This window comes from Heliangelus exortis, chromosome 22 (assembly GCF_036169615.1).
Source record: "Heliangelus exortis chromosome 22, bHelExo1.hap1, whole genome shotgun sequence".
Classification (NCBI taxonomy): Eukaryota; Metazoa; Chordata; class Aves; order Apodiformes; family Trochilidae; genus Heliangelus; species Heliangelus exortis.
In genome coordinates this window covers 9772854-9796412 of record NC_092443.1, presented here as the reverse complement: position 1 = coordinate 9796412, position 23559 = coordinate 9772854, and the positions used below count along the sequence as shown (strand labels likewise).

Here is a 23559-nt window from a genome sequence, read left to right as displayed (position 1 = left end):
CCTGCACAAGGCAGGATCATGCTGCTCTGGGTGGCAGAATCCACTCCAGGACTGGAGGTGTTAAGACACATGGCATGTGCTGCAGTCTGCCCTTGGGATCTGAGCAGATCTGATCAGGATGATGCAGAAGCCTCTCTCCATGCTTCCTGCCTTCCTGGCTTGGTTGTTCTCCTTCTCCCCTCCTGACACCCACCCCCTTTATTCCTTTTTTTTTTTTTTTTTTTTTTGTGTGTACGTCCAGACGTAATTAATGTAAACCAAATGCTTTGTGCACAGCTGCTGGCATCCTGCAACTGTTTTGTGTGTGGTCTTTCCTTTAGCCTGAACAGAGATGGAGCAAAACTCTGAGCACTATCCCAGACCTGCTTGGGTAGAGAGCAGCATCTCTTGCACAAGAGGCACCTTGAGTTTCTGCATTCCCCTTGCAGGATGAGGTTATGCAATGCTTGGTTGAACTGGCTGGAATCAAACCATGGAGCTGCCCAAAGACTTCATCTCCCAAATCTGGCCAAACCTAAGCTCAACTGTTCTTGCTGGTTGGAGGAAATTTACTCAACTGGAACTCCAAATGTCTGTCTCATTTTTGTGGCTGCCTCTGCATGTCTGGGGTCCCCAGGGCTGGGTGCTGTGGGAAGGATGTTCTGCTGCTGCATCAGGCACCTTGGCATTTGGGGAGCAGTGTAGTTTTGTGATTTTTTAAAATTTTTTATTATGTTTCAGCCAAAGGTCTAATTCCTGATCACTGCAATCACTCGGTATTGCCACTGGATCTTCAGGGCACAAGATGTGAGGGAAAGAAAGCATCTGTCCCTACCTGTTAGGCTCCCGAAATCCCAAGTTTTGGCAGAGCCTTTTGCATCCCAACACCCACAACCCCTGGCCCCCTGTAGCCCTGGTGCCAGGGTGAGGCCTCTGCTCCTTCTGCAGCCCCATGTGCTGCCCCTTCCCAGCCCCTCTCAGATCCTGCTTTTCCCTCCATCATCCCCTTAAAACACCAGCACAGCAGCTGGGATCAGCAGGAATTCCACGTCCTGCTGGCTCACTGGTAGCACTCTGGGTGTGCAAAGTACCAAGGGATGCTCGATTTAAAAAAAAAAAAAAAATCTCTTTATTTTTGGCCACCCCCCCCAGGCAGGGTGGTGGGCACCATCCTGCTGTGGTGCAGGGGGGGCAATGCTGAGTCAGTGGCTGAGCATTCTGCAAAGCTTTGAGCTAAATGGGAAGCATCTGACAGCCTTGCCATGGGCATGCTTTGGATTCCAGGGTGATTAGGATGCTGCAGAGGCTTGAAGGTGGTCTGGGTGCTGATTCAGGGAGAGATCCTTTTGTGTTTCTGCTCATAAACCCTCTCCCTGTTGGGAGCTGGAGGTAACACCTCTTGAATGCACCCTGCCCGTAGAGACTGAGCAACCTTTTGGGTCCTTTTGGGGTAGCTCTGCTGAGGAGCTGAGCAGAAACCCTGCAATTTTTAGGTTTTTGGTTTTTTTTTTTAAAATCTGTCTTTCTGTGGGACAGTAGTTTCTGTGGAAAACCTTTCAACCAACTCATGGTGGGTTGCCTGGAGAGGCTCATGTAACCAAAAAAAGGAAATTTCTGCTCTCAGCATGTGGTCAGGTGATGCTCACAGGAGAGGGGATGGATCCTGACCTGCAGGGAAGTGCTCCCTACCCCACATCCTTGCACCCAGTTCTGCTCCAGGATGCTCAAGAGCCATGGGGCTGGTGAGCACCAGAGAAAGAATTGTCTGCACTGAGTGCCCCATGGACCCTGGGTGATGACAATTTTAAATGAGTGAGAAGATGAAAAATAGTGAGTGAGATTTTTTAAAAGGTCACCTTGGCCAAGGAGGCAAAAATTCTTCCTTGCAGGAGTGAGATGCTTTAGGAACTGCCTTAAAATTAATCCAAAACACGAGCCCAGCTCCAAATGAGTGGGACTTGGCAAGACAGCTGGACACATTATCTTTAAATATAGGCAGGCATCCCAGAGGGTTTCTGGTGGTTTTCCTGGTCACTTCTTATTCCTCTGTCTCCCTCTCTGTTCCCCTTCTCCTGGCATAATTCTCTCTGTTTTAATGCCTCTTTCCACATTTTGGGTAGTTGTTTTTTTGTTTTTTTTTTATTGGTATGAAATCTCCCCAAACCAGGCAGGGTTGCAACACTTTTGTGGTGAGATGTTTTGCTGGCAGTGGCACTTTCCTCAGGAGAGCATTGCCCGGGCAGCCATCAGCCCCTTCCCCGAGGAGGCTGCAGCTCTTGGAGGATTGCAAAGGGTTTTCAAAGGTGAAAACCACTCTGGCTTTTGGGCTGGGGCTCCAATGGACCCCAAGTCATTCAGAACTTCAGGTGTGACCCTGTGTGCTTCTGACCCTCCCCAAAGGGGCTTCACTGGCCTGTGCAATCCCCAAAACTCCTGTGCCAGGGCAGCGATGCCTGGAGTACCCACAGGCTTCCCAGGATGGGCTCTTCAGCTCCCTTTATCCTTCTTCTATCTGAAACACAAAGCTGGGAGCACACAGAAAATGAAGGGGATTTGGTTTATGGTGGAATGGAGCAGCGAGCTCCTCACCTCCAAAGCTGGGAAGCTCAGCTTTGCTCAGAGCTGCTCAGACTGAGAAGAGGGCTGTTGGGGATGTCTGGACATACAGACACATCTGTCTTTAATCCTGCCTTCTGTAACTGAGACCAGGTCTGGGCAGAGCCATGGCAAATGCTCTCCATGCTGCAGGTATTTGTGTGAAAGCATCTGAAGGGCCCTGGCGGTGCGGCGGTGCTGGGTGGGTCGGAGCCCACATGTTCTCACAATGCAGCTTCCTATTGACTTGTTAAACATTTGCTATTTATCAGATTTTACTTTTAAACTGTCTGTAACAGTCTGGGAGAACTTGTGTCAAAATCCCTTCCAGATGTGAAGGTGCTACCTGATACTTTGGTTATAACCTGGACCCTCGCTCCTGCACAGTGCAGATTATCCCAACTACTGTGAAACTGAAAATGCAAATAAAGGGAGAGAAAGAGAGGAGGGACGCACATAAAACTTCCCCTCAGCCTTTCCTTTTACAGGCAAACCAGATCTTGCCTTTATAAGGAGACTGTGAGCTTTATCAGAGAGCACTTACTTTCCTGGAAAACCACAGGTAGGCAGCCACCCATCCCTGTCTGTCCACCAGGGTGGTTTGGTGTTGTTTGTTTTTGTTTTTTTTTAAAGCATTATTTTTTTAAGCATTATTTTTTTAAGCATTATTTTTTTAAAGCATTATTTTCCCCCCCATTGAAATGACGTTTCTGAGGGTCTGGGGTTTCCAGACACATCCAGCTCGTTTTATGAGCAGGGGATGATCTGTGCAGTTGGAAACCTGAGTGCTTCCCTTGCACTGGGAGCACAGGGATCAGATAGCAATCCCTGGGTAAATGCTCCTTGCAAGGTTGGGAATTCTTTGCAGCACCCTCTCCGCAGACACGCTGCCCTGTCTGGCCCCGGGAGAAGCATTGAGGCCACAAGATATTCCCAGATTCAAACAACTTCTCCTTCTCTGTGGTATCTGTCAGATCATATACAGCCTGAGCCAGCTCCCGTCGTAGTCAGGGAGGGTTTTTCCACTGCCTTTAAGAGGCTCTGGCCCGGGGCCATCCTCTGTGTAATGCGGATCCGGGAGTGTGCGTGATGCACTGCATGATGACAGAATTTCTGGGAGATTGGCCTAAACCAAAAACCTTGGACCTTAGCTCCCTGGGACTGCTCTGCTGGAGGAGTGGGGAGGCTGGAGACACCCAACCTGGACCTGGAGCAGGTTTTTTTTGCAGCTGTGGAAGCATCCCTGGAAGAGCCGAGTGAGCCCGGCTGCTCCGATCTGCTCTGCCCGGCTCGGGGACTCTCGGGCTGAGGTTTGGTCACTTGGGTTGGATCCACCCCCCGTGTCCATCTCTGGAGCTGCTGAAGGGGACACCTGTGACACCTCTGACTGTGTAAGGATCCCCTGCCCACCTCCCTGCTGTGGATGAGCAGCTCTGGGGGTCTGTGGGGCTGCAGCCCAGCTCTCCCCTGCCCCTAAAATGCTCCCTGGGTGCTGGAGGCTGCTGAGCAGCACCAGGATGGGGCTGTCCTGCCTGGGATGGAAAGTTTGCTTGGAAATCTGAGAGGAACGAAGTCTCATCGTGCCTGATGTGGTGTCGTGTGGTGTTTCCCTGATGCACTGCTCTTGTCTCTTGCTGGCACTGGGTTAAGCTGGTTTGCAGCCATGCAGGACCCACTGTCCTGGCTCTCATGTTTGCATCTTCTCCAGCTCCATCCTGCACTGCTGCAGAAAGGTGAGGTTTCTCCAGAGCAGCACCAGCCATGGCAAATCCCACCCTGCTCTTCCTGCCTGCCCTCCAACTCCTCCAAAGTGCGGGAGAAATTCTTTGTGCACCGGAAAACAACAGGCATTGGGGTTGGGATGGCTGCAGTGAAGCTGAGACATACCAAGTGATCCCAGAGATGTGCCCCATCTCCCCTTTTTCCCAGGCTGATGAATGGAGCTTGTTTCTCAAAGTGCATCTCTTTGCCCTTGCAGCCCCAGTGTATCCCTGTTACAGGGCACAGACACCTCCTGGACATCAGAACTGCAGGGAGATGCATGAGCCCTGAAAAGGTCTTTCAAAATCACATGGTGATGAGGTTTTTTTCTGGGGTGCCCCACACAGCTGGCAGCAGAAAGCAGGCTTTTATGTCTTGGTCTGGCTCATTTTTCACTTTCTGCAGCCAGAGGGGATCTGGATAAAGTTTGCCTGGAAGATTAGCTGGCACCAAGCCCAACTAGACATCTCTGGAAGCCTCCCCTGGAGCAGGAGGAGGTCATAATTTCCCTCTTGTTCCAGCCCTGCTGTAGGCAAGCATGAGGGAATGTGTATCACCTGGAAGGGATGGTTCAACCTGGATGCCCCAAAGCCCCATCACTGCCCGGTGGCCCCTGTGCCACCTGAGGACCCTTGACACGGGGCCAGCCCTCTGTCCCAGCATCCCTGATCCCCCCGTGGGGCTGCTGAGGAGCATGCAGAGGTGACAGAGGTCCTGGGGGGTTCCTGCTGCTGCTGTCCCTGCGTTCTGTGGAGGTGATGTCCTGCAGGCTGGGACAAGGAGCACAAAACCTCCACCCCAGAGCTGTGGCTTTGCATCAACCCCCATCTGGGGACACGTGTCCTTTGTGTGGTCTGTCCCGACACCAGCCTGAGCAGGGAAATGGGGTGAGCAGGAGCCCCACGGGCAGGGCTGGCCTCCCCCCATGCCAGCTCTGGGGCAGATGTGCTGCACACCAGGCTGGGCACCAATCCCCCCGTCCCACCACATCTGAGCTGCTGGCTCCAGGGGATGGCAGAGCTGGCAGGGGATGGAGGACCGGGAAGAGGGACAGTGTGAGGCTGTCCCCATGGGGCCAGTGGGCAGCCCAGACACAAAGAAAAGGGGATTTTGTGCCAGAGGAGGCACCATGGGGCAGATTCCTGCACCCTTGTTGCTCTGCCCAGTGCTGGCAGCGGGTGCCAACGCCTCAGGAGCGGAAAGCTCAGTCCCTGAGCCTCTCATTCCTTTTTTCCTTTTTCTCTTTATTTTTTTTTCCCTCCTTCCCCCCACCCCCCCCCTCCGGCTGATCTTAAAAAAAGCCTGGGCGGTTTGGGCTTGGTGAAACCCAAATGCCTTTTGCAGCATCCCATAAGTAATATTCCAGTGCTGGAGAAGAAGACAGTATATGAAGTAGACCGGGAGCTATAAAGACGCTTTAAAAGGGGCAATAAAAGTTTTGGGTTTCATATCGTCTTACTGAAGAAGAGAATAACAGAGAAGCAGGAAATTTCAGTAGCAGACATGACAAAGGTCACAGCACTCAGACTGCACCTTAGACGAAAACACCTCCTCTTATGAAAACAGCAAGAATTTTTGGCAGGGGCTCAAGAGCTCTTACAGGCAAAGCTCTCGGCAGCACTAAAAGGTTACAAGAGACTGTTTTGTCTACATTGCTGCAAATGTTTATAATATTTCCCTGCATTTCTATCGCAGGGGATATCCTGCCCCAGCAAGAGTGACTTCAGCCCCCGCACTGTCCTCCTGGTGTCGGGGTGCTGTGGGTGCTGTGGGTGCTGTGGGTGCTGTGGGTGCTGCTGCCAACACGGGGCTGGTGCTGCGGGAGGGACTCTGGGGATGTTTTGTCCCTGACAGTGGGTGCTGGGCCCACGTTGGGTGTAGCAGGATGGTTTGCACAGCCAGAGCAGTGCCCTGGGGCAGCAGCAGGGAGAAGGGGGAAAAAGTAATCTTGCCTGGGATTTTCTTGAGTGCAATGCACTGTTGGGTTTGGGGTTTTTTTTGGTGTAACACCTGGATACATGGCAGGTGGGAGAAGGAGCTTTCATTTACTCAGCTGGGCCTTGGCTAAGTTGCAGGGGCTTTGCTGAACCTTTTTTTCCTTCTGCTCAGCCATGGGAAGGCATTGCAGGTACTCAGTTGGGGCAAGTTGGGTACCACCCAACCAGAAACCTGCTCAGGGTGGCTCAGCATGGCCCTGCCTGAAGGACACCCATGTGGTGCTCACCCTGGGAGCTTCTTTTACTCAGCTCTGAATTAGGAGTCAAATCCCTTGGGATTGGGGTTTTTTTTGAGATGCCTGGAGCAGTTCTCACGTGGCAAAGTCCCCCAGCAGTGTGCAGGCAATGGGGAAAGCATTGCACACAAGCCCTCACTCAGAGCATCTTCCAAAACATCCTAGGGTCTGGATGCTCAGAAAGAGCTGGGGTGCTGTGTTGGTTTAGGTGCTGCTGAACCCTTTGGAAATTCTTTGCTTGTGCTGCCTCAGCTGTGCCACCGCTTGCCGGGGACTCCTGGATGCTTAGGGTTTCATAATTCATTTGTATTTTTGTTGGAAGCTCATTCAGCTTTGGTTGTTGCCCCATTGCAGGAAGTTGCTCTGATGAATGGCTGGGGTAGATTTCTCTTCCAGAGGAACCCAGGCTTAATGTGGGCTTTCTGTGGACATCACTGTATACCAATAGTGCTCTAATTGTCCATGACATATAGTCTTGGCATTTTTCCCAGACAGTCTAAATAAATCATACACTTCTACTATAGTAAATAGTCTGTTAGAGGAGATGTTATAGGCTTCCAGCCCTGCCCCCTCCTCCATGAGCTTTTTTTTTTTCCTCTCATTTTTCCTTGTCCTTTCCATACTCCTGAGGCTCTCCCCAGGTGCACCTGCTGCCTGCACTGCCCGGTCCCCAATGTCCCCAGTGCTGTCCCCTTCCAGGCTGGGGGGAGCTGTGCCCACAGCTCCACTTTGGGGCTGGCATCTGCCCTTGGCTGAGTGGAGCTGAGCTGGAAAGTTTCTTGCACTGCTTAGGAAACACTGGCACTGCCCGCTTGCAAAGTCTTTGTTAGTCTAAATTATTTACATGGAGAGAATCCATAAATAAAGCAGTGGGTATCTCACAAAAATACAGGTGCTGTTAATTGGGCGTTACAAACGAAGCCCCCTGTGCTCGGGCTGGCCAAACTCCCGTGGAGGGGACAACCTGGGTCCTCGTGGGCTGGCGTAGGTGACAGCCTGGCTGGTGACAAGGTCTGAGGATGCAAGGGACACTCGGGACTGGGGACGAGGTCCCAGCCCAGCCCAGTGCTTCTCCAGGGAGAAGTGTGGGGACGGATGGAGCGAGCCCAGCCTCTGCCAGGCTGATGGTGGAGAGAAGAAATCTTTCCAGGGAGGCAGAAAAGCCTGGGGCTTGCAGAGAGCTGGTGGGGAAATCTGCTGGAGTCCTAGAGGAAAGGCATTTTGCTTTTAGTGCCCCCCTCCATCAGCCCAGGAGCAGCAAAGGCAGTGTCCAGCTGGGCTGGGGGGCTCAGACACAGCAGCAGAGCGTGGAGCAGTCCAGCCTGGCTGGGGCCCCTGCACCCCCAGCCTTCTTGTTCTCCTTGGGCAGCAGCAGGACGAAGGCCATGGCCAGGGAGCAGTGGTAGAAGCTGTGCACGTAGGTGTAATCCCAGTCCTGCAAGCAGGGAGAGCATGAGTGAGACCTTGGGATGCTGGGGGCTCTGCCTTGGGTGCAAAGCATTGGATTTCTACAAGGAGCCAAAAGGAAAGGAATTTAATAAAAAGAAATGAAATAATATATTATATATTAAATATATTATTATATTATGTTATATTGTACTATACTATACTATAATATAATATAATATAATATACTATTTATTTAATAATATTAATAAGATAAATTCCTGAGCCTTCTGTCTCTTTTTTTTTTTTCCTTTTTTTTTTTTTTTCCTGTCAGAGAAGAAAGGATTTCCAGCTTTAAAACAAAACAAAACAAAACAACAAAAAAAGCAAAGTGGATTTAGCACATTCCAATTTGCACATTTCCCACTTCTTGAATGAAGTGTTTCATTACCCCGCAAAGGAGGCAGCGGCGAGGCCGGGGCGTGGGGGGGAGGCGGTTTCTGCTAAGTGACATTTTTATGTTCTGCTAGAATTTGCAATTACTAAATGCTTTGAAAAATAATCCTGGGGGATGGCTGTGAGGTTGTATCTTGCTGCTCCCAATGCACAGAGCAGCCGTAACGGCGGGGCTGAGCGCAGGCAGCTGTGCCGGGGGGGTCACTGCCTTCCCCGCGTGGGACAGACAGACCCCTCGGCACTGGAGGGACAGACTGGCCAGTGGTGAGAGCAAAAGGTTATGAACACGGGACTGGGTGCCCCTGGGACTCAACTGGAAGCCTTTGGTGTGAGCCAGGTTTGGATCCGGCTACGCCTGGGCTGTTTCCAGTCCCTGCAGTGGCTCCATGAGGTGTCCTTAAGTCACCCTTGCCCAGTTCTCAAACAAGCCCCACTCACGGCTGACAAAACCAGTTTGAGGACCATGCGTGGCTGAAGGAAGCCTGGTCCGTGTCCTTTCATCTCATTAAATGAGAGAAAAAAAGAGTGAGCAACACTTCATGTGTCACTCTGTCACGTCTGTCCCCCTCTCACACCGCAGGTCCGGGATTTGGGGACAAGCAAGGAGGAACCAGCCCCCAACATGCCAGCCCTGGAGACCTGCACCTGAGCTGAATTTTACCCAAGGCTGGATGCAGCCCTGCAGTGCAAGGGGGGAGGTCTCCTCTCTTGGTAATGTCCTTTACACCTTGTGAAGTCAGCGGGGTGCAAGCAGGTACCTCAAAGAAGAACCTCAGCATCAAGGCCAACGCCCCGAAACAGAAGCCAGGCCCAATCTGTTGGGTGTAGACACTCTTGTCTGGATAGAGTCCTTTCTTCTCTTTCATCTTTTGTAGCTGGAAGGAAAGAGAGACCAAACCAGCTGTAATCCCCTGGCACCCAGCACAGCATCCACGGGTTGGGGGATACAGGGTTGTCCTGTGCTTTGGTCCCCATCTTGCTCATCCCCTCCCCATCATGGCCACTTGCTGCTGGCCAGGAGGTTAGGTGGGGCTTGGTGGCAGTATGTGGGTGGGACCTGCATCACTGGGTTTCCATGCTGCTTGGCAGCATCTTCCTGCAGTTTTTATCCCACCTTTGAATCCTTCTCCACCATTGCCTGGTCCCCAGCATCTGCTGTGAGCAGGGCACAGGCTGCAGGGGGTGGTTCAGCCATCCTGCCCAGGCTCAGGCAGACTGCAAGGCAGATCCTATCCCAATTTATCACTGAGTTTTACTCACATCTTCCACCCCTTCTGGGGTACTTTACCAGACCCTTTATGCATCTCAGTAGCTATAAAAACTCCATAAATATATTTCTCCTGATTAGAAACATGGGAACAGAAAGATACCAGGACCTATGGCAGATTGCTCAGAAGATTGCATCTGGCTTTTACCACAAAGGCTGCTTGCTGCCTGGGCTGAAGGAGAAGTTTAATCCCTGTGACAGGCTGTGCTCAGAGAGCTGGACCCCAAAGAGGAAACGGGGCACACCCTTCCATGCAGGACTTAACCCCTTCCCTTCCACGAGCATCCAGCAGAGCCCCTTCCCCACGTACCCATTTCACAGTTATCACCAGCACAGCCGTCCCGATGGGTCCTGAGTAGACTCCGTAGCCCCAGCGGTCATGGTAGATCCTGACAGCAATGGTGAGCACCCCAAACATGATGAAGGTCGATCTCTTGGGCTCATCAAACTCTGCCAGGGCTGCATGGCACCAAGCACAGGGACATGAGCTCACCCACCCCCTTCCTCAGCTGCTCCCCTAAAGCCTTTCTGGGGTCTGTCCTGCCTGCTCTGTGACCCCCAGCATCACATCCAGCTCTGGTTTGCCCTTTGGATGGAAACTGGGGAAACTGAGGCAGACAGGGGCAAAGCAACCCACGCCAAGGCACCTGAGTGGTAGGTCTAGGAGATGATTTTAGAGGCTGCACGTTCAGTGTTGTGCGTGGAAGCTAAAGGAGATTTCCCATCCATGTTTCCTTTCCCTGACTTGACCCAGACGTTGGAGGTGATTGCAAAGACACTTGCATCTGGTGAGCTGGCAATCAGCTCTTGGGCTCATCGTACCTCTCCAACCTTCCCCAACTTGCTGGCTCACCCTGATGTAGCCTCCATCACCCAGCTCTGGGAGATGGGTGCTCTCCAGCAGGATGGGGACCGTCTCCCTGGCTGCGCCGGCACCTGCCTGAGGTTTGCAAGCTGGAAGTCTCCAGTGTGAGTAAATTATTAGAGGCATTTGTTTAGCACAGAATGGGGTAATAACTGATAAAAGTTATGGATCCCAGTAGGCTCCGTGCTTTTCCAGCTCGCACAGCTGTGTTATGGCTGTCCTGGATTTGCATTCCGGGAAGCTTGCCCGAGGGTCTGTGTCCGCACATGTGTGCTGGGGCTTTACAAGCCACAGCAAGAGGCTTCCCTGGGCTTCAGTCACCACACCTTCCATGTCCTTGGATCACGGTTTTATAGGGAGTTTGTCTAAGGGATAATGTCCGCATTTTCGTGTCTGTTGTCTCCCTGCGGGTCAATATTTTAAACGCTGCAGTCAGGGGGTTGTGTTTTTCGCGAGGATTTTGAACGCAGTAATGAAGCGATCAAGCTGAATGCTGCTGCGAGGAGCCAAAGTGTCTGGATCAGCTCTGACCTACCCTGACACTGCTCTTATCTGCTGCAAATGCCCTCTGGAGATGAGCCATCTCCTTGTCTTTTCCAGCTGAGCAGGGAGAGCTCTGGAGTGTCCTGGGCAGAGTGGGAGCCCACGGACCTTGGGACTTTGCACCCTGGGGACTCAGAGCCACCCCCAAGGTTAATATTTCCCCCACTCATTTTTTCCTGATCCTGTGTGCCCTGGAAGGGGAACGCTGCTGTCTGCATTGCTCAGTGGTGAAGAGATAGAAAGGGAGGAGGGATGGACCTGCACCTGACTGTAAAGGTCGCTGCTGCTTCTGCAGGACTCCCCCCAAAATCCTGCATCACCCCTGGAGACCCCAGGGGTGGATGGAAAAATCTTATGGGAATTTTTGGACAGTGTGTGATCCCTCAGGTCAGTCGCAGGAGGGCTGGGGTAGGCTGTTAGGGATGGTCTGAATCTGCTATGCCCTCATGTCTGTCCTTACCCTACCCTGTCAGAAAGATTCCCATTTAAAAAAACAAAAAACCCAACCAACATGTTGACAAAATGGGGAAGGAACAGGTTTGAAGTTTTCATCCACCTTTAGTTCTGCCAATTTTTTTTCTGTTTCTATTATGCTTTGTTTCAGTGGCAAATGAGGAACAAAATGAGAAAAAAGAAAGTGAAGGGAATGTGGGGAAAGGAAAACTGAGTATGAGGGCAAGGGGCAGGACTTTTAATAAAAGGGAAGTGAAATATTTCTGCTTTTTCAAATCAGATCTATTTTTCCCGTCAGACCAGATTAAGCTTCTGAAAAACTAGGAAGATCCTTTTTTTTTTTTTACTGAACTTCTTTAACGTGCATGCTACAAAGGGAAGTGGCAGATTCTGCATTTCTCAGGACAGGACAAGCTGAAAGGCTCAGAATGGGGAAAATGAGGAGAAATGGGAGATTGCCTGGTTTATGAGGTTTCAGACCAAGTTATCTCAGTACCGTCCTGCCTTGAACTAAAGCACAAGGCTGTTATTTGCCAGTTTGAACTAAATAATTCTGCTGCTGTAAGGACGTGCACAAGAGCTGGTGAAGGCAGAGGCAGCACTCGACTAAAACAAACACCCGGCGCCAGAGCTCTGTTTATCTCCAAGAGCAAAACTTCCCCAGCCACCACTCAGGACAGTTGCCATGTGTGTCTGGACCCCACCAAGAGCAATATCTTCCCAAGGAATGAAGAAGATAAAAATGTTTTAGACCATAGCCTGGGCTGACTTGGATAAAAGGTGGGCTCCGAGCTAAGCCCTGTGGATGAGAGGTGGAAGGACACAGCATTTCTGGGGACTGTCCCCTCCAGCTGTCCCACCAGTGATGCTGACAGATCCTACCTGACCTGCAGACATTGATAGTTGGATGAAAGCACAAGTGCTTACCCATCAGGGACACCCAGATGGACAGGGCTGTTCCATAGATGCTGAAGTACTCCAGGATATCGTAACGCATGAAGCACAGCACTGAGAAGCCGGGGCCATCACAGGCATGGTAAAACTATTAATAAAGAAAAGGAAAAAAAAAGGTTGAGAAAATCTGTTCCTTACTCAGAGACCAGTAAGGTAAAAGCTCTTATCAACTGGTTTGAAGTGGTCTTTGCATGGATGTTGAAAGGATGGCCAGCTGGGAAAGTCTCAAACCCACCATGGTCTCTGATATACAATAATGAATATATTTGAGGTACGGTGTCACCATTCCCATTGCAAATAGCCTGAGGATCAGCATTCCTCTCTCTTAGTACAATTATTTGTGGATGAGCTTCAGTTTGCCTCTTGGTCTGTGCCAGAACTTGGAATCTGATGACCAAGCTGCTTTGAGATGAGCCACGGGTGGTGCAGGGACATCCTCAGCAGCAGAAGGAGGACTCTGGGGTTATGGTTCTAATTGTGAAAGATTCTTGTAAAACGATTCAAAATGAGTGTCCTGATGAAATGTGTAGAGATGCCAGGTCACTGTCGAGGTTAAATAGGGTTTATATGGCCAGAGTCTGAGTGCTGGGGAATTCACTCATTAGTGCATTCCCTTAAAAGCTGCTGGTTCCTACCCATTAGCTCTTTGATTAGGTTATTTGTAAGGAAAAACCACCCAGTTGTCGTGCAGCTTAGATGTGAACCAAGCCAAGAGAAATTTTCCAGTGCAATCAGAGGAATGCTCCCAGTGTTTGCCTGGCACTCGCCTTTTCCTCGGAGCACTCAGCCCTGAAAGTTTCCCTCTGGTAGCACCAGTGTTCTTCCCTCTTTCTGAAGAAGTCCCTTCTCTGCCTGGCAGGATGCCCCTTGGAACAATCCTCCCTGTCACAGCCCAGCAGGGATGCTGATATTATTTACAGTGGGAATTGCTGCGAGTCCTTTGGTGTGCTGTGGTTTGCTAGAAAAGATTTCACCTCGGCTCTGATTCTGTGCTCTGCTGGGGACTGGGTTCAGGGAGCCCAGAGAGAGGGGGAAGAAAGAGTGGAAGACAAAGAGTGTGTTTCTGGCTGGCATCACAGCACTTGTCTGCAATGGACAAATGCTTTCACTGCTCTGATGAGGTCTCCTGGGGGAAGGAGGAATGGGGATGCTACAAGAAAGGCAACAGCAGCAGCTGCTGCCCTTCTGTCCCCTCATGACCAGCCTGGCAGCTGCCTTCCCTTCCCTTCCCTTCCCTTCCCTTCCCTTCCCTTCCCTTCCCTTCCCTTCCCTTCCCTTCCCTTCCCTTCCCTTCCCTTCCCTTCCCTTCCCTTCCCTTCCCTTCCCTTCCCTTCCCTTCCCTTCCCTTCCCTTCCCTTCCCTTCCCTTCCCTGACACCAAACTGGTGCAAGAGGAACTGGTAGATTTCTGCCTTCCCTGGGGAGCTGGGGGGGGTTTGTTGGGGAGTTTTTATTAACTGGCAGAATCTCCCCCCCTGCACTGTGCTTTGCTTGAAAGCTTAGGTGGTAGATCCTTAGGAATAGGGGACTGGCCTGGATCAGAGCCCTGCTTCACCCTCAGTGCTGCTCTGGAAGAACTTTTCCCCCTGGGAAGCTCCTTGCCTCCTGCTTCCCACAAAGAATGGGACAATCTTGATAAGAGTAAATGCAGTACTGGTTGGGTTGCTGGGCTGTGGGCTTCAGATTCTTTAGCAGGGCATTGCCATGGGGTTAAATAGGAGACTTTTCCCAGTGGAAATGCTGCTTTAGGTGCCCATGTGTGTATTGCAGCCCTGAGCCTGGGGAAACACCCACTGCCCTGCCAGGGTGGAGGGTTCATCATTTTTCTGGATAACTCAGCAGCACGTTTGAGTCTTTTTTTTTCCCCAGTCCAGAAGCTCCCCTGACTCCAGCATTGCTCCCATCACCCCTCAGCAATTGCAAAATCCATAATTTGACTACGTGCTTCTGGCTGAAACAACTGTGGCACAGCAAGAGGCTCTGGATACAATTTAAACCCCAAATTCAGCACGGCCACTTACCAGCTGTAAACCAGAGAGGGAAAACCCAGCTCCCATAGATTGGGAGTCAATCAAATCTCTTTGCACCCCTCACCTCACAGCCAGAAAACACCATTAAATCTGTGTGAGGCCACCCCTTAGGGCATCCTAAACCAGCTGCTCAGTGCCACAGATGGTGAGAAATCAGTGAAAATGGGTATTCTGGGGTCATGTTTGCTGCTGTGGGGTGAGCTCCAAGCTACCCTTCCTGGGCAGGACCCAATGCAAGGGACATCCAAGGGGACAGAACATGCTGGGAGGGGACACACAGGGCTGTCTTACCGCCACGAAGAACATGGTGAAGAAGTAGACCATGGCTTCCATGTGGAAGCGGCGCTTGGCAGCGATGCTGATGGTGGGGAGGAAAACCAAGGTGCTGAGGGTGGGCAGAAGGAGCTTGGCCACCAGTGAACCCATGGGTGCCTCCTGGGGACGGGGTCTCTGCTGGGTGAGCTGGATGGGGACACTGGAGGAGGCAGCCGTGGTGAACGTGCTTTAAAATGTAAACGTCCTGCCCAGTCGGGAGGGCTGTGGGCAGGGAGCAGCTGCTGCCACCACCACCCCCTCTGCTTCTGTCTCTCCCCTGCAGCCAAATTCTTGACACAGCCGGTGGTGACAGACGCTCCGTGTCCCCAAAGTCCCCCCCCGGGGCTTTCTAAAGGAGCGAAGGGGAATGTTGTTCTCCCAGACCTTGTGCTGGGTGTGGGACCTGGGTGTGTGAGGATTGCAGGCCAGGACACCCAGGCTCTGGTTCCCACTCAGCACCCATCCTGGAGCAGTGCTGCTGGGAGGGAACATCCCCTGCTCTGCACTGCCACCAAGTAGGGAAGCACTGGGTTTGCTGGGTGCTGGGGGGGGTCAAAACAGGGGGATGTATCCTGCAGCTTTTGTGTGCCTGAGAAACACACTGAGCTCCAAATCTGCCTTTTCTTACCCAACTAGGGCAGGTCTGGAGCAAGTGGCCCTGCTGGAGAGGAGCACAGGCACCAGGGAGCTTGGGTGATGGAACATCTCCCACATTTTTGGGTGGGGTGAAGTGCAGTTGGGTTTCTCAAACAGGCCTTCAGGCTCTGCAGCACGGACACCTCCAGGAGATCTGTCTGAAATTCAGAAGCTGAGTGTCTCTGGGGTGGAGGAATTTGAGCAGATGACCACGGGGCACAGGAAAGCTGGAGGAAAGGAGACCAAAAGCCAAGCAGCATTCTGATTGCCAATCCACTCAGTGGCTTCTCTCTTTTATTATGACTTTTTATTATATCACTGCTGCTCCCCTCCTGGGCTAATTTCTTTTCCTTGGAACCTCGCAGGGATTCTCAGCATCTTTTTGGTACAGCTGTTCCCGGGGCACAGGGAGCAGGAATGCGGCGCTTGAGCAACCTCCTTTGTGGCTGTGGGTTTGGGGAGGAGGCTGGGGGCTGGGGCATGAGACACCCTCTAGTTCTGGGGCTGACAGGATGGGCTGGCCTGTGGGCTACCCCCGGGAGGGGTCCAGTGGAAAGCCAGGAATGCATGGAGCAAGGAATGCTCTTCAAGTCATTCCAGCCAAGTTGGGAAGAGCTCTGGGAGGGGAAGCACAGGGGTGGTGTGTGTGTGGTGAGGATGGGATGGTAAAACAGTGAGCCCAGAGAGTGACAGCTGAGATGAGGGGGGTAGGACTCCTGTTTATAGCTGGGATTGCAGGAACCATCCAGGTTCCCCAGCAGGCAGCATCCCTCTGATGCCCACACCATGTCTCCAGCTGCCCTCCTGCCTGGACAAGCCATGAACTTACCAGAAATCCCTGCAAAATTGAATCTCTACCAACAAATAGTGCAAAACTTTGGTGTTCCTATTTACCATGAAATCTAACCCCCCCAAACCAGCACAAAAATCCCCTGCTGCTACCATCCCTGGGCAGGTAGCAGAGCTGGGTACCAGCGTGCTCTGGAGAGCCCTGATCCTTTGCTGTGCCAGATCTTCAGATATGGCAACTGTTCTATCATTTATTCTGTGTTATTCTTGCACAAGCTTCTTGTCTCTAGGAGAGTTTTGAGCTGGGTTGGGGTTACTTGGTTGCAAAAACCACTCTGGATTCCTGGCTAAGAAAACAGCATCTGCCCTGCTTTTGTGGCCATGGGGTTGGTGTCAGGGAAGGGAAAATGCAGCTCAGAACTTGTCGATGAGGACAAACTTCCATGTCTGCATCCAAAGCAGCCCCCCTCACCCTCTTGGGACCATTTGCAAGGACATGGCAGCTGTGCCACAAGCAGAATTTGCAAGGGTGGTGGCTGTGCAACAAGCTAAATGGCACCAGTGGAAAAATACGATTAAGGAGTTGTTAAATGCATCCCCCCCACCCTCATCATTTGCCCAAAATCTGTCTGGAGCCCACTGGAAAGGGAACCCATTGGCTGCTGGATGCAGCAAGTGCCAGCCATGGGATGTGCTCCTCTGAGCAGGGAGTTGAGTGTTGGAGCTCTGGGTGGCAAGAAAACATTCCATAGGGTGCTGGGGTTTTGTTGCATTCTCTTTCTTTTTTTCTTTTTCTCTTTCTTCTTCTTCCTCTTTTTCTTTTTCTTTTTCATTTTCTCTTTCTTCTTCTTCTTTTTCTTCTTCTTTTCCTTTTCCTTTTTTTCTTTTTTTCTTCTTCTTTTTCTTTTCCTTTTCTTCTTTTTCTTTTTCTTCTTCTTCTTTTTCTTCTTCTTTTCCTTTTCCTTTTTTTTTTCTTCTTCTTTTTCTTTTTTTCTTCTTCTTTTTCTTTTCCTTTTCTTCTTTTTCTTTTTCTTCTTCTTCTTTTTCTTCTTCTTTTCCTTTTCCTTTTTTTTTTCTTCTTCTTTTTCTTTTCCTTTTCTTCTTTTTCTTTTTCTTCTTCTTTTTCTTTTTCTTTTTCTTCTTCTTCTTTTTCTTTTCTTGTTTTTCTTTTTCTTTTTCTTTTTCTTTTTCTTTTTCTTTTTCTTTTTCTTTTTCTTCTTCTTTTTCTTTTTCTTCTTGTTCTTCTTTTTCTTCTTCTTCTTTTTTTTCTTTTCCTTTTCCTTTTCTTCTTCTTCTCCTTTTTCTTTTCTTCTTCTTCTTCTCCTTTTTCTTTTTCTTTTCTTTTTCTTTTCCTTTTTTTTCTTTCTTCTTCTTGTTCTTCTTCTTCTTTTTCTTCTTTCTTTTTCTTTTTCCTTTTCTTTTTCTTTTTCCTTTTTTCTTTTTCTTTTCTTTTCTTCTTCTTCTTCTTTTTCTTCTTTCTTTTTCTTTTTCCTTTTCTTTTTCTTTTTCCTTTTTTCTTTTTCTTTTCTTTTCTTCTTCTTCTTCTTCTTCTTCTTCTTTCTTTTTCTTTTTCTTTTTCTTTTTCTTTTTCCTTTTCTTTTTCCTTTTTTCTTTTTCTTTTCTTTTCTTCTTCTTCTTCTTCTTCTTCTTCTTTTTCTTTTTCTTTTCTTTATCCTTTTCCTTTTTTTTCCCTTTTTCTTCTTGTTCTTCTTCTTCTTCTTTTTCTCTTCTTTTTTCTTTTTCTTTTCCTTTTTCTTCTTCTTTTTCTTTTTCTCTTCCTTTTCTTTCTTTCTTTCTTTTTTCTCTCCCAGCTGCACACCCTGAGCTGGTGTTTGGTTTGCAGCCAGCACCGTAGGCATAGAGGGGAAAAAAAACCCCAACCCACCCCAACAAAACCCCACACCAGTCTGCACATGTGTTCCAGCTATTATTGAAAAAGAGACCCCCAAAATAAGCAGTGAGGCAAGGGGCAGGCAGGTGCTGAGCTGGTGCTTAAAAGGGCTTTGTTCAGGCTGCAGAGAAACCAGAGGGTGAGACGTGGGCTTTGCAAACCTTGCTGGGAAGGAACCCAAGTAACAGAGGGCCAGGACTCCATTCCTGCTCTCCTAAACAGGTAGGAAATGTAGCAAGAAGCAAATTTTAGCTCCTGCATTTAAGTGCTTCTGGAAAGGGAATTTAAAATCTACATTCCACAGGGCTAATTTTGTGTGGACCAGCGTGCAGGCAGGAAGGGTGATATATATATGGCTGAAAAGTGGTTCCCAGATGCCAAACCCAGGTTCTGGTATGTCGTGCTGGATTCTTCCAGGCTAACATTAACCATGGCTTTCTGTGAGCAATTCTACTCCTTCAGCTGAGGCACTGAAGTGGAGGAGAGACACAGGCAGCTTTGGGGGGTTTTAGTGCCAGCTGAGGTTACTGGGGTTACACTCTCCTTGGGATGAGTATGGGAAGAGCTTTCACCTGTGTGTGATGGAGACTGCATTGGAATTGAACCCTGCTCCATTCTGCATCCCCAGCTGCTTCCAAGTTTGGAATAATGGTGCTAATAACACAAATGGAGGGGCAGGGTTGCAGCTTCCAGAGTTTGCAGTTTGCATCAGGGTGAGGAGGTATCAGCACAGGGGGCTCTGCCCCTCTGCTGCTCACTGCAGGGTGATATTTACAACTTCCATTGCTCCAGAGTCTCATTTTTCATCTCCAAAACACACTCTGCACTTAGGGGTAAGGTGAAAAGCTGGATGGGGGCCTGGTTTCAGCAGGGGGATGTGCAAGAGATGTGGCTCTGGAGCAGCAGAGTCAGCCCCGAGGAGCTCTGAGCAATCTGATGAGAGTGGCACCATCCAGATCGTGAAGATTTTTTGTCTTCTTACTGCTCTGCCTTGGGAAGTTGATCTGAAACCTCCCAGTGTGGAAGGGCCCAGGGCAAGTGTGAGCCCTGCTCAGCTGGGGAAGGGTCAGCTGTAGCATCTGGATAAAATACCTCTCCTCACCACCCCAGGCTGTGGGCAGAGCTGTTGCATGAGAGAGAAATGTGTGTGGCAATGACTTCTGGAGAGCTGAAATCCATCCCTGGGCCATGGCTTGGGGGAACAGGAGCCCAATAAATGCAGAGCCAGCAGCTGTGCCCGAGCCCCTTGCACAGCTGGAGCTGCAGACTGGGCTCTGATCAACTTCAGCTCCCTCCTGCTCCCCTCCACAGCCCTGCCAAAGCACCTGCATCCTTCTCTTTTATTAGGGGAATAAATTGCCACTTAAAATACCCATTCTCTGTAAGGCCTGGCCCTATTTTAGGCAGCTTTAGCTGAATACTCACCCTTAAAAAAGTTCCTCCCCCCCTCACCCCTGTTGAATAAACTTATTATTCGTATTCCTCACTTTTTATTTCTCATATTTCTCACTTCTTTCTTCAGGATTTTTTCCCTCTTCCCTTCTCCTCCTTAGCCCATTACAAGCATGTCCCCATTAATGGTGAGGATAATTCTTTTCTTTTCACCAGGTTTCACTGCTTGTACCCTTCGGAGTGTCCTGGAGTGGCCATCCTGCTGCTGCATGAGATGCAGGGGAAGCAGTGCAGGGGTTTATTGCTGGTTTCAGGGTGTTTAATAGTTTGGGTTTTTTACAGTCTTGACTCCTGGAGTCAAGTAAAGATGTGAAGGTCTCAGTTCTCATCCCGATTGCTCAAAAAATGGCATTTTTTGAAGAGAAAAGCTTGAAGTAGTGATGCTTCAAGGCTCGAAATCCAAAAGGGAATGAAACCAGTCTTAGGGGTTGGGGGAGTCTGACTCATGAGTTCTGCATGCCTGTGGTTGGCAGTGCTGCATAGCTGATGTCCCTCAGCACAATACTGCTCAGCTCCCATGCGAGACTCATGCCACGAAAAGAAAAGACTTTGTATACTCATTTTAATCCTTGCAGAGCTAAAGTTTTGAACCAAGCGTGACTTGTCTGGAAGCTCCCGGAGTGTGGGGAAAGGTAAAACTTAAGGGAAAGAATTCTGCAGAGAAAAAAAAAGGCTTTTAAAGTCATTGAAACTCTATGGCCCTGAGCATACCTGAGGTCACCGGGGTCGCTTGTGGCTTTCAAACTGCCCAGAGATATTTTTTAATAGGAATCTGATGGCAAGAGCAGCTCGGTGGCTTTGGCTTGTTCAGTTTGAGCCTGATTTTGCAAATCTCCATGGATGAAACCCTCATGCTAACATGATATAAATCATTGCTACCCACATTGCAGGGAGGCATGCAGAGATGAAGTGCCTTACCCAACACTGCTCCATGGGCCACTCTCCAAGGGACCAGGACTGTCTCTAAAGGACACTTTTTTTGGTCCTCTCTTGCTTTTTTTAGTTCCCCAGCAGCAGGCCAATAGCACAAGTCTTGAGAAAAAGGTAGGACTGGCTGTCAGGGGCTTTTTTCAGGGATTTGCCACATTTTGATCCTCCTGGCAATGTCTTGGCCATGAAGGGACCTCACCCACTCTGTGGATGGCTTAGGGCTGCCCACACTGCTCCAGGTTTGCCTGGAAATAATGTGTGTAGCTGTGCAGAACTGAGAAACAAATGGGTCCCTTCTTAGGCAGCCTTAAAAAAGAAGAAAATCAGTTATCTGTCTCACTGAGTGCAGCTGAAGCTGCTTGGGGGATCCTGAGCCAACACACTCCAGATCCCACTCCTGCTCCTTCTCCAGCCAGGATGAGCAGGCATTTTGGTGGGTCTGGCTAGGACAAAACCATCCAAACTGCCACCCTGGCATGAGGGCTGAGCCAGGAAAGGGCTCATTTTGCTGGGAAAGAAGTGCTGGGACACCACAGCCCATGGCTGAGCCATGGCCTTGGGTCACCAAGAGTAGGTCCCAGGCTACATCCTGCTCTGGGGACATCCTTGGAGCTCTGCAGTGCTGAGCATGAGGTCTGAGAGCTGGTGAGGATGGGGGAGTGCAGCAAGATGATCAACACCTTGTGCCTGAACAGAGCTTCCCATCTCCCCCTGTTCCAGGTCAGGGATGGAGTTCCAGCAAGTGCAGCACGGAGCTCCCCCCACCTCTCCCCAGGTGACAGAGGGTCTGATCTTGCAAACCACTGAGTGCCTCTGCTCAGCTGAGCAGCCCCAGCTCCCGCTGGTGCCCAGCCCAGCACTTTGTTGAACTCCTTTCAGCCAAGGAAACTCCTTTCCTCTGCAAGCACTTCTCGGGCCAAACCAGCAGCCCGTCGCCGGTGACTCCTGCCCGGCTGGAGGAGGTTATTTTGGAGTGTCTGTCGCTCCTTTTATTTGCACTCTGGATGAGGCACGGCACCGGGCTGGGATGGAAAGCCTGGCAGCTGCCTGCAGGATGGCTGCTGCCATTCCCGTGGGGTGGCTGGCGGGGTAAGAGCCCACCTTGTGTGGGTTCCCCACCGAAGTGTGGGATGCGGGGAGCAGGGCTGGCTCGGGGACTTTCACCCCAATCCTAAATTTCCCTGGGAAAGTCCAATACAAGCTCTCAGCAAGCGTCCCTGGGTGGGAAAAGCCTCTGACTGTCCATGCAGGTGCATCTTGTCTCAATTTACTCCGAGCCCAAAAGCAGTAAATAACATCTGCAAATCATTTCTAACGCTTCTGCCAAAAAAACTGGGAGATAAAACCCGCTGTTGTCTGAGCCTGGCTGTCAGTGATTAATGCCATACCTGCCGGCAGCCTCGGCAGCAGCACCCGTGGCCCCCGGGTTTTGGGGGCAGGACTGTCCCTGGGAGGGGGGGAGGGGATGGTTTGGGGTGGTGGGAGCTGGGGCTGGTCCAGCCCTGTGTTGGAGCCGTGGGGTTTGGCTGCCGGGAGGCTGGATGGAGGCTCATGTTTTGGATCTGTTCTCCTGTGCATTTTGTTTTCGGGGCTGTTTTTGCTCCCCCCGAGGCGATGGCATCGCTCCTGCTGTGTGAGCCCCGCTGCTGCAGCCAGGGATAACACTGCCTGATTTATGGGAGCAATCAGTTGCCACTAGGAGCTGGTTAGGAATTTTCCGATGAAACGGGGATTGCGTCAGAAACCGCTGAGTCATCTCAACTGTTTCATAAAAAAAAGAAAAAAATTTTTTTTTTTTTTTTTTTGCTTTGATAAACTTCTGGTGAAGCACAGAGACCAAATGCGTCTCGCCTGCTGCCGGCTCCCCGGCGTTTGCCTCGGGACAACCTTCCCCCATCCTCCCACATTCCTCCTGATGCTCCCCAGCCCTGGAGCATCCCTGTGGCAGGACGGGGTGTGGGGTCACCCGGGGATGGGGTCTCCTGGGGTGCAACCTCCTGCCAAAGCCCGGGGCTGGCAGAGCGCTGGGGGGACACTGGGGCTCGCAGGGACCGGGGCTGCTCTGGCGTTTTCAATGTGAAATATTTTGATGCTTTTAAAACCTCTCATGTTCAGACTTTTCCCTCCCGGTTGTTCCAAAACGGAAAGGGTTTTCTCCTGCTTGTCTCGGGCTGGGATATTTTGAAATGCAGAAGTTGGGTGAACTCAAGTGCTAAATTTTCCCAGTGTCCTGGTCACAGCCAACCGATGGAAAATTGAAAGTTGCAAATCAACCTAGCTGGGTAAATTAAAACAGGCTGGCAGACATTTAGCCAAACAGAAAAAGGAGACTTCATTTCCCATGTAACTTTTTAAGGATGGGTTCTCTGCTCAGGTTCCCTCAGCCATCCCCGGGAGGACTGGGTCCAAATTAATGCCATCAAGGACCCACAGTGATTCCTGCAGGGTGCTGGGAGCTGGGCAGGGATCTATGGCCCATGGCAGGGTTGGAGCACACCCCAAGGCCCTGCAGAGGAGAGTTCTTGGCCCATGGCAAACGGTGACAGGGCTGAACGTTGTCACCAAGAGTCAGGAGTAGCTGGTGGCAATAACCACAGCAAGCTGCAGTGCTGGCCTTGAGTGCAGAACCAGTGACCCACTGGGACCATGGGGTTTGCCCTGTTTGGGGCAGATCTAGAAGGGAAGGAGAGAAGACTTGAGCTGAAGCATCTCTGGTGAGATGAAGGAAATGGTTTAGGGGGGCTGCTCAGAGCTGCTGGGATGTGACCACTCTGTGTGCAGGGACATGCAAAGGGATGCACAGGATTGTGTGTCACCACCTCCCTGAGCTGTCACATCAACCACGTTTTACACCTGAAGACCACAGAGAACAGCTCATATATGTTGTGTACAGGTTACACTCCCTGTGCAGCTCTGTCCCTCGTTTCACCATGGGCCTTTCTCTCTGACACACACACACACAGACACACACAGACACACACAGACAGACAGACACAGACACACACAGACACAGACACACACAGAC

At 50.6% G+C, this 23559-nt stretch overlaps 1 protein-coding gene across 1 annotated transcript; it reads right to left on the bottom strand.

The window, feature by feature from the left end:
- Nucleotides 1-7736: 7736 nt before the first annotated feature.
- Nucleotides 7737-14969, bottom strand: MYMK (myomaker, myoblast fusion factor). The gene is made up of 5 exons (XM_071766023.1): nt 14813-14969; nt 12466-12580; nt 9988-10136; nt 9169-9285; nt 7737-8003 (listed from the first exon to the last, which is right to left on the bottom strand). Exons 1-5 carry the CDS (start codon nt 14945-14947, stop codon nt 7857-7859), a joined length of 663 nt encoding a protein of 220 aa, XP_071622124.1. The 5' UTR covers nt 14948-14969; the 3' UTR covers nt 7737-7856.
- Nucleotides 14970-23559: the final 8590 nt, after the last annotated feature.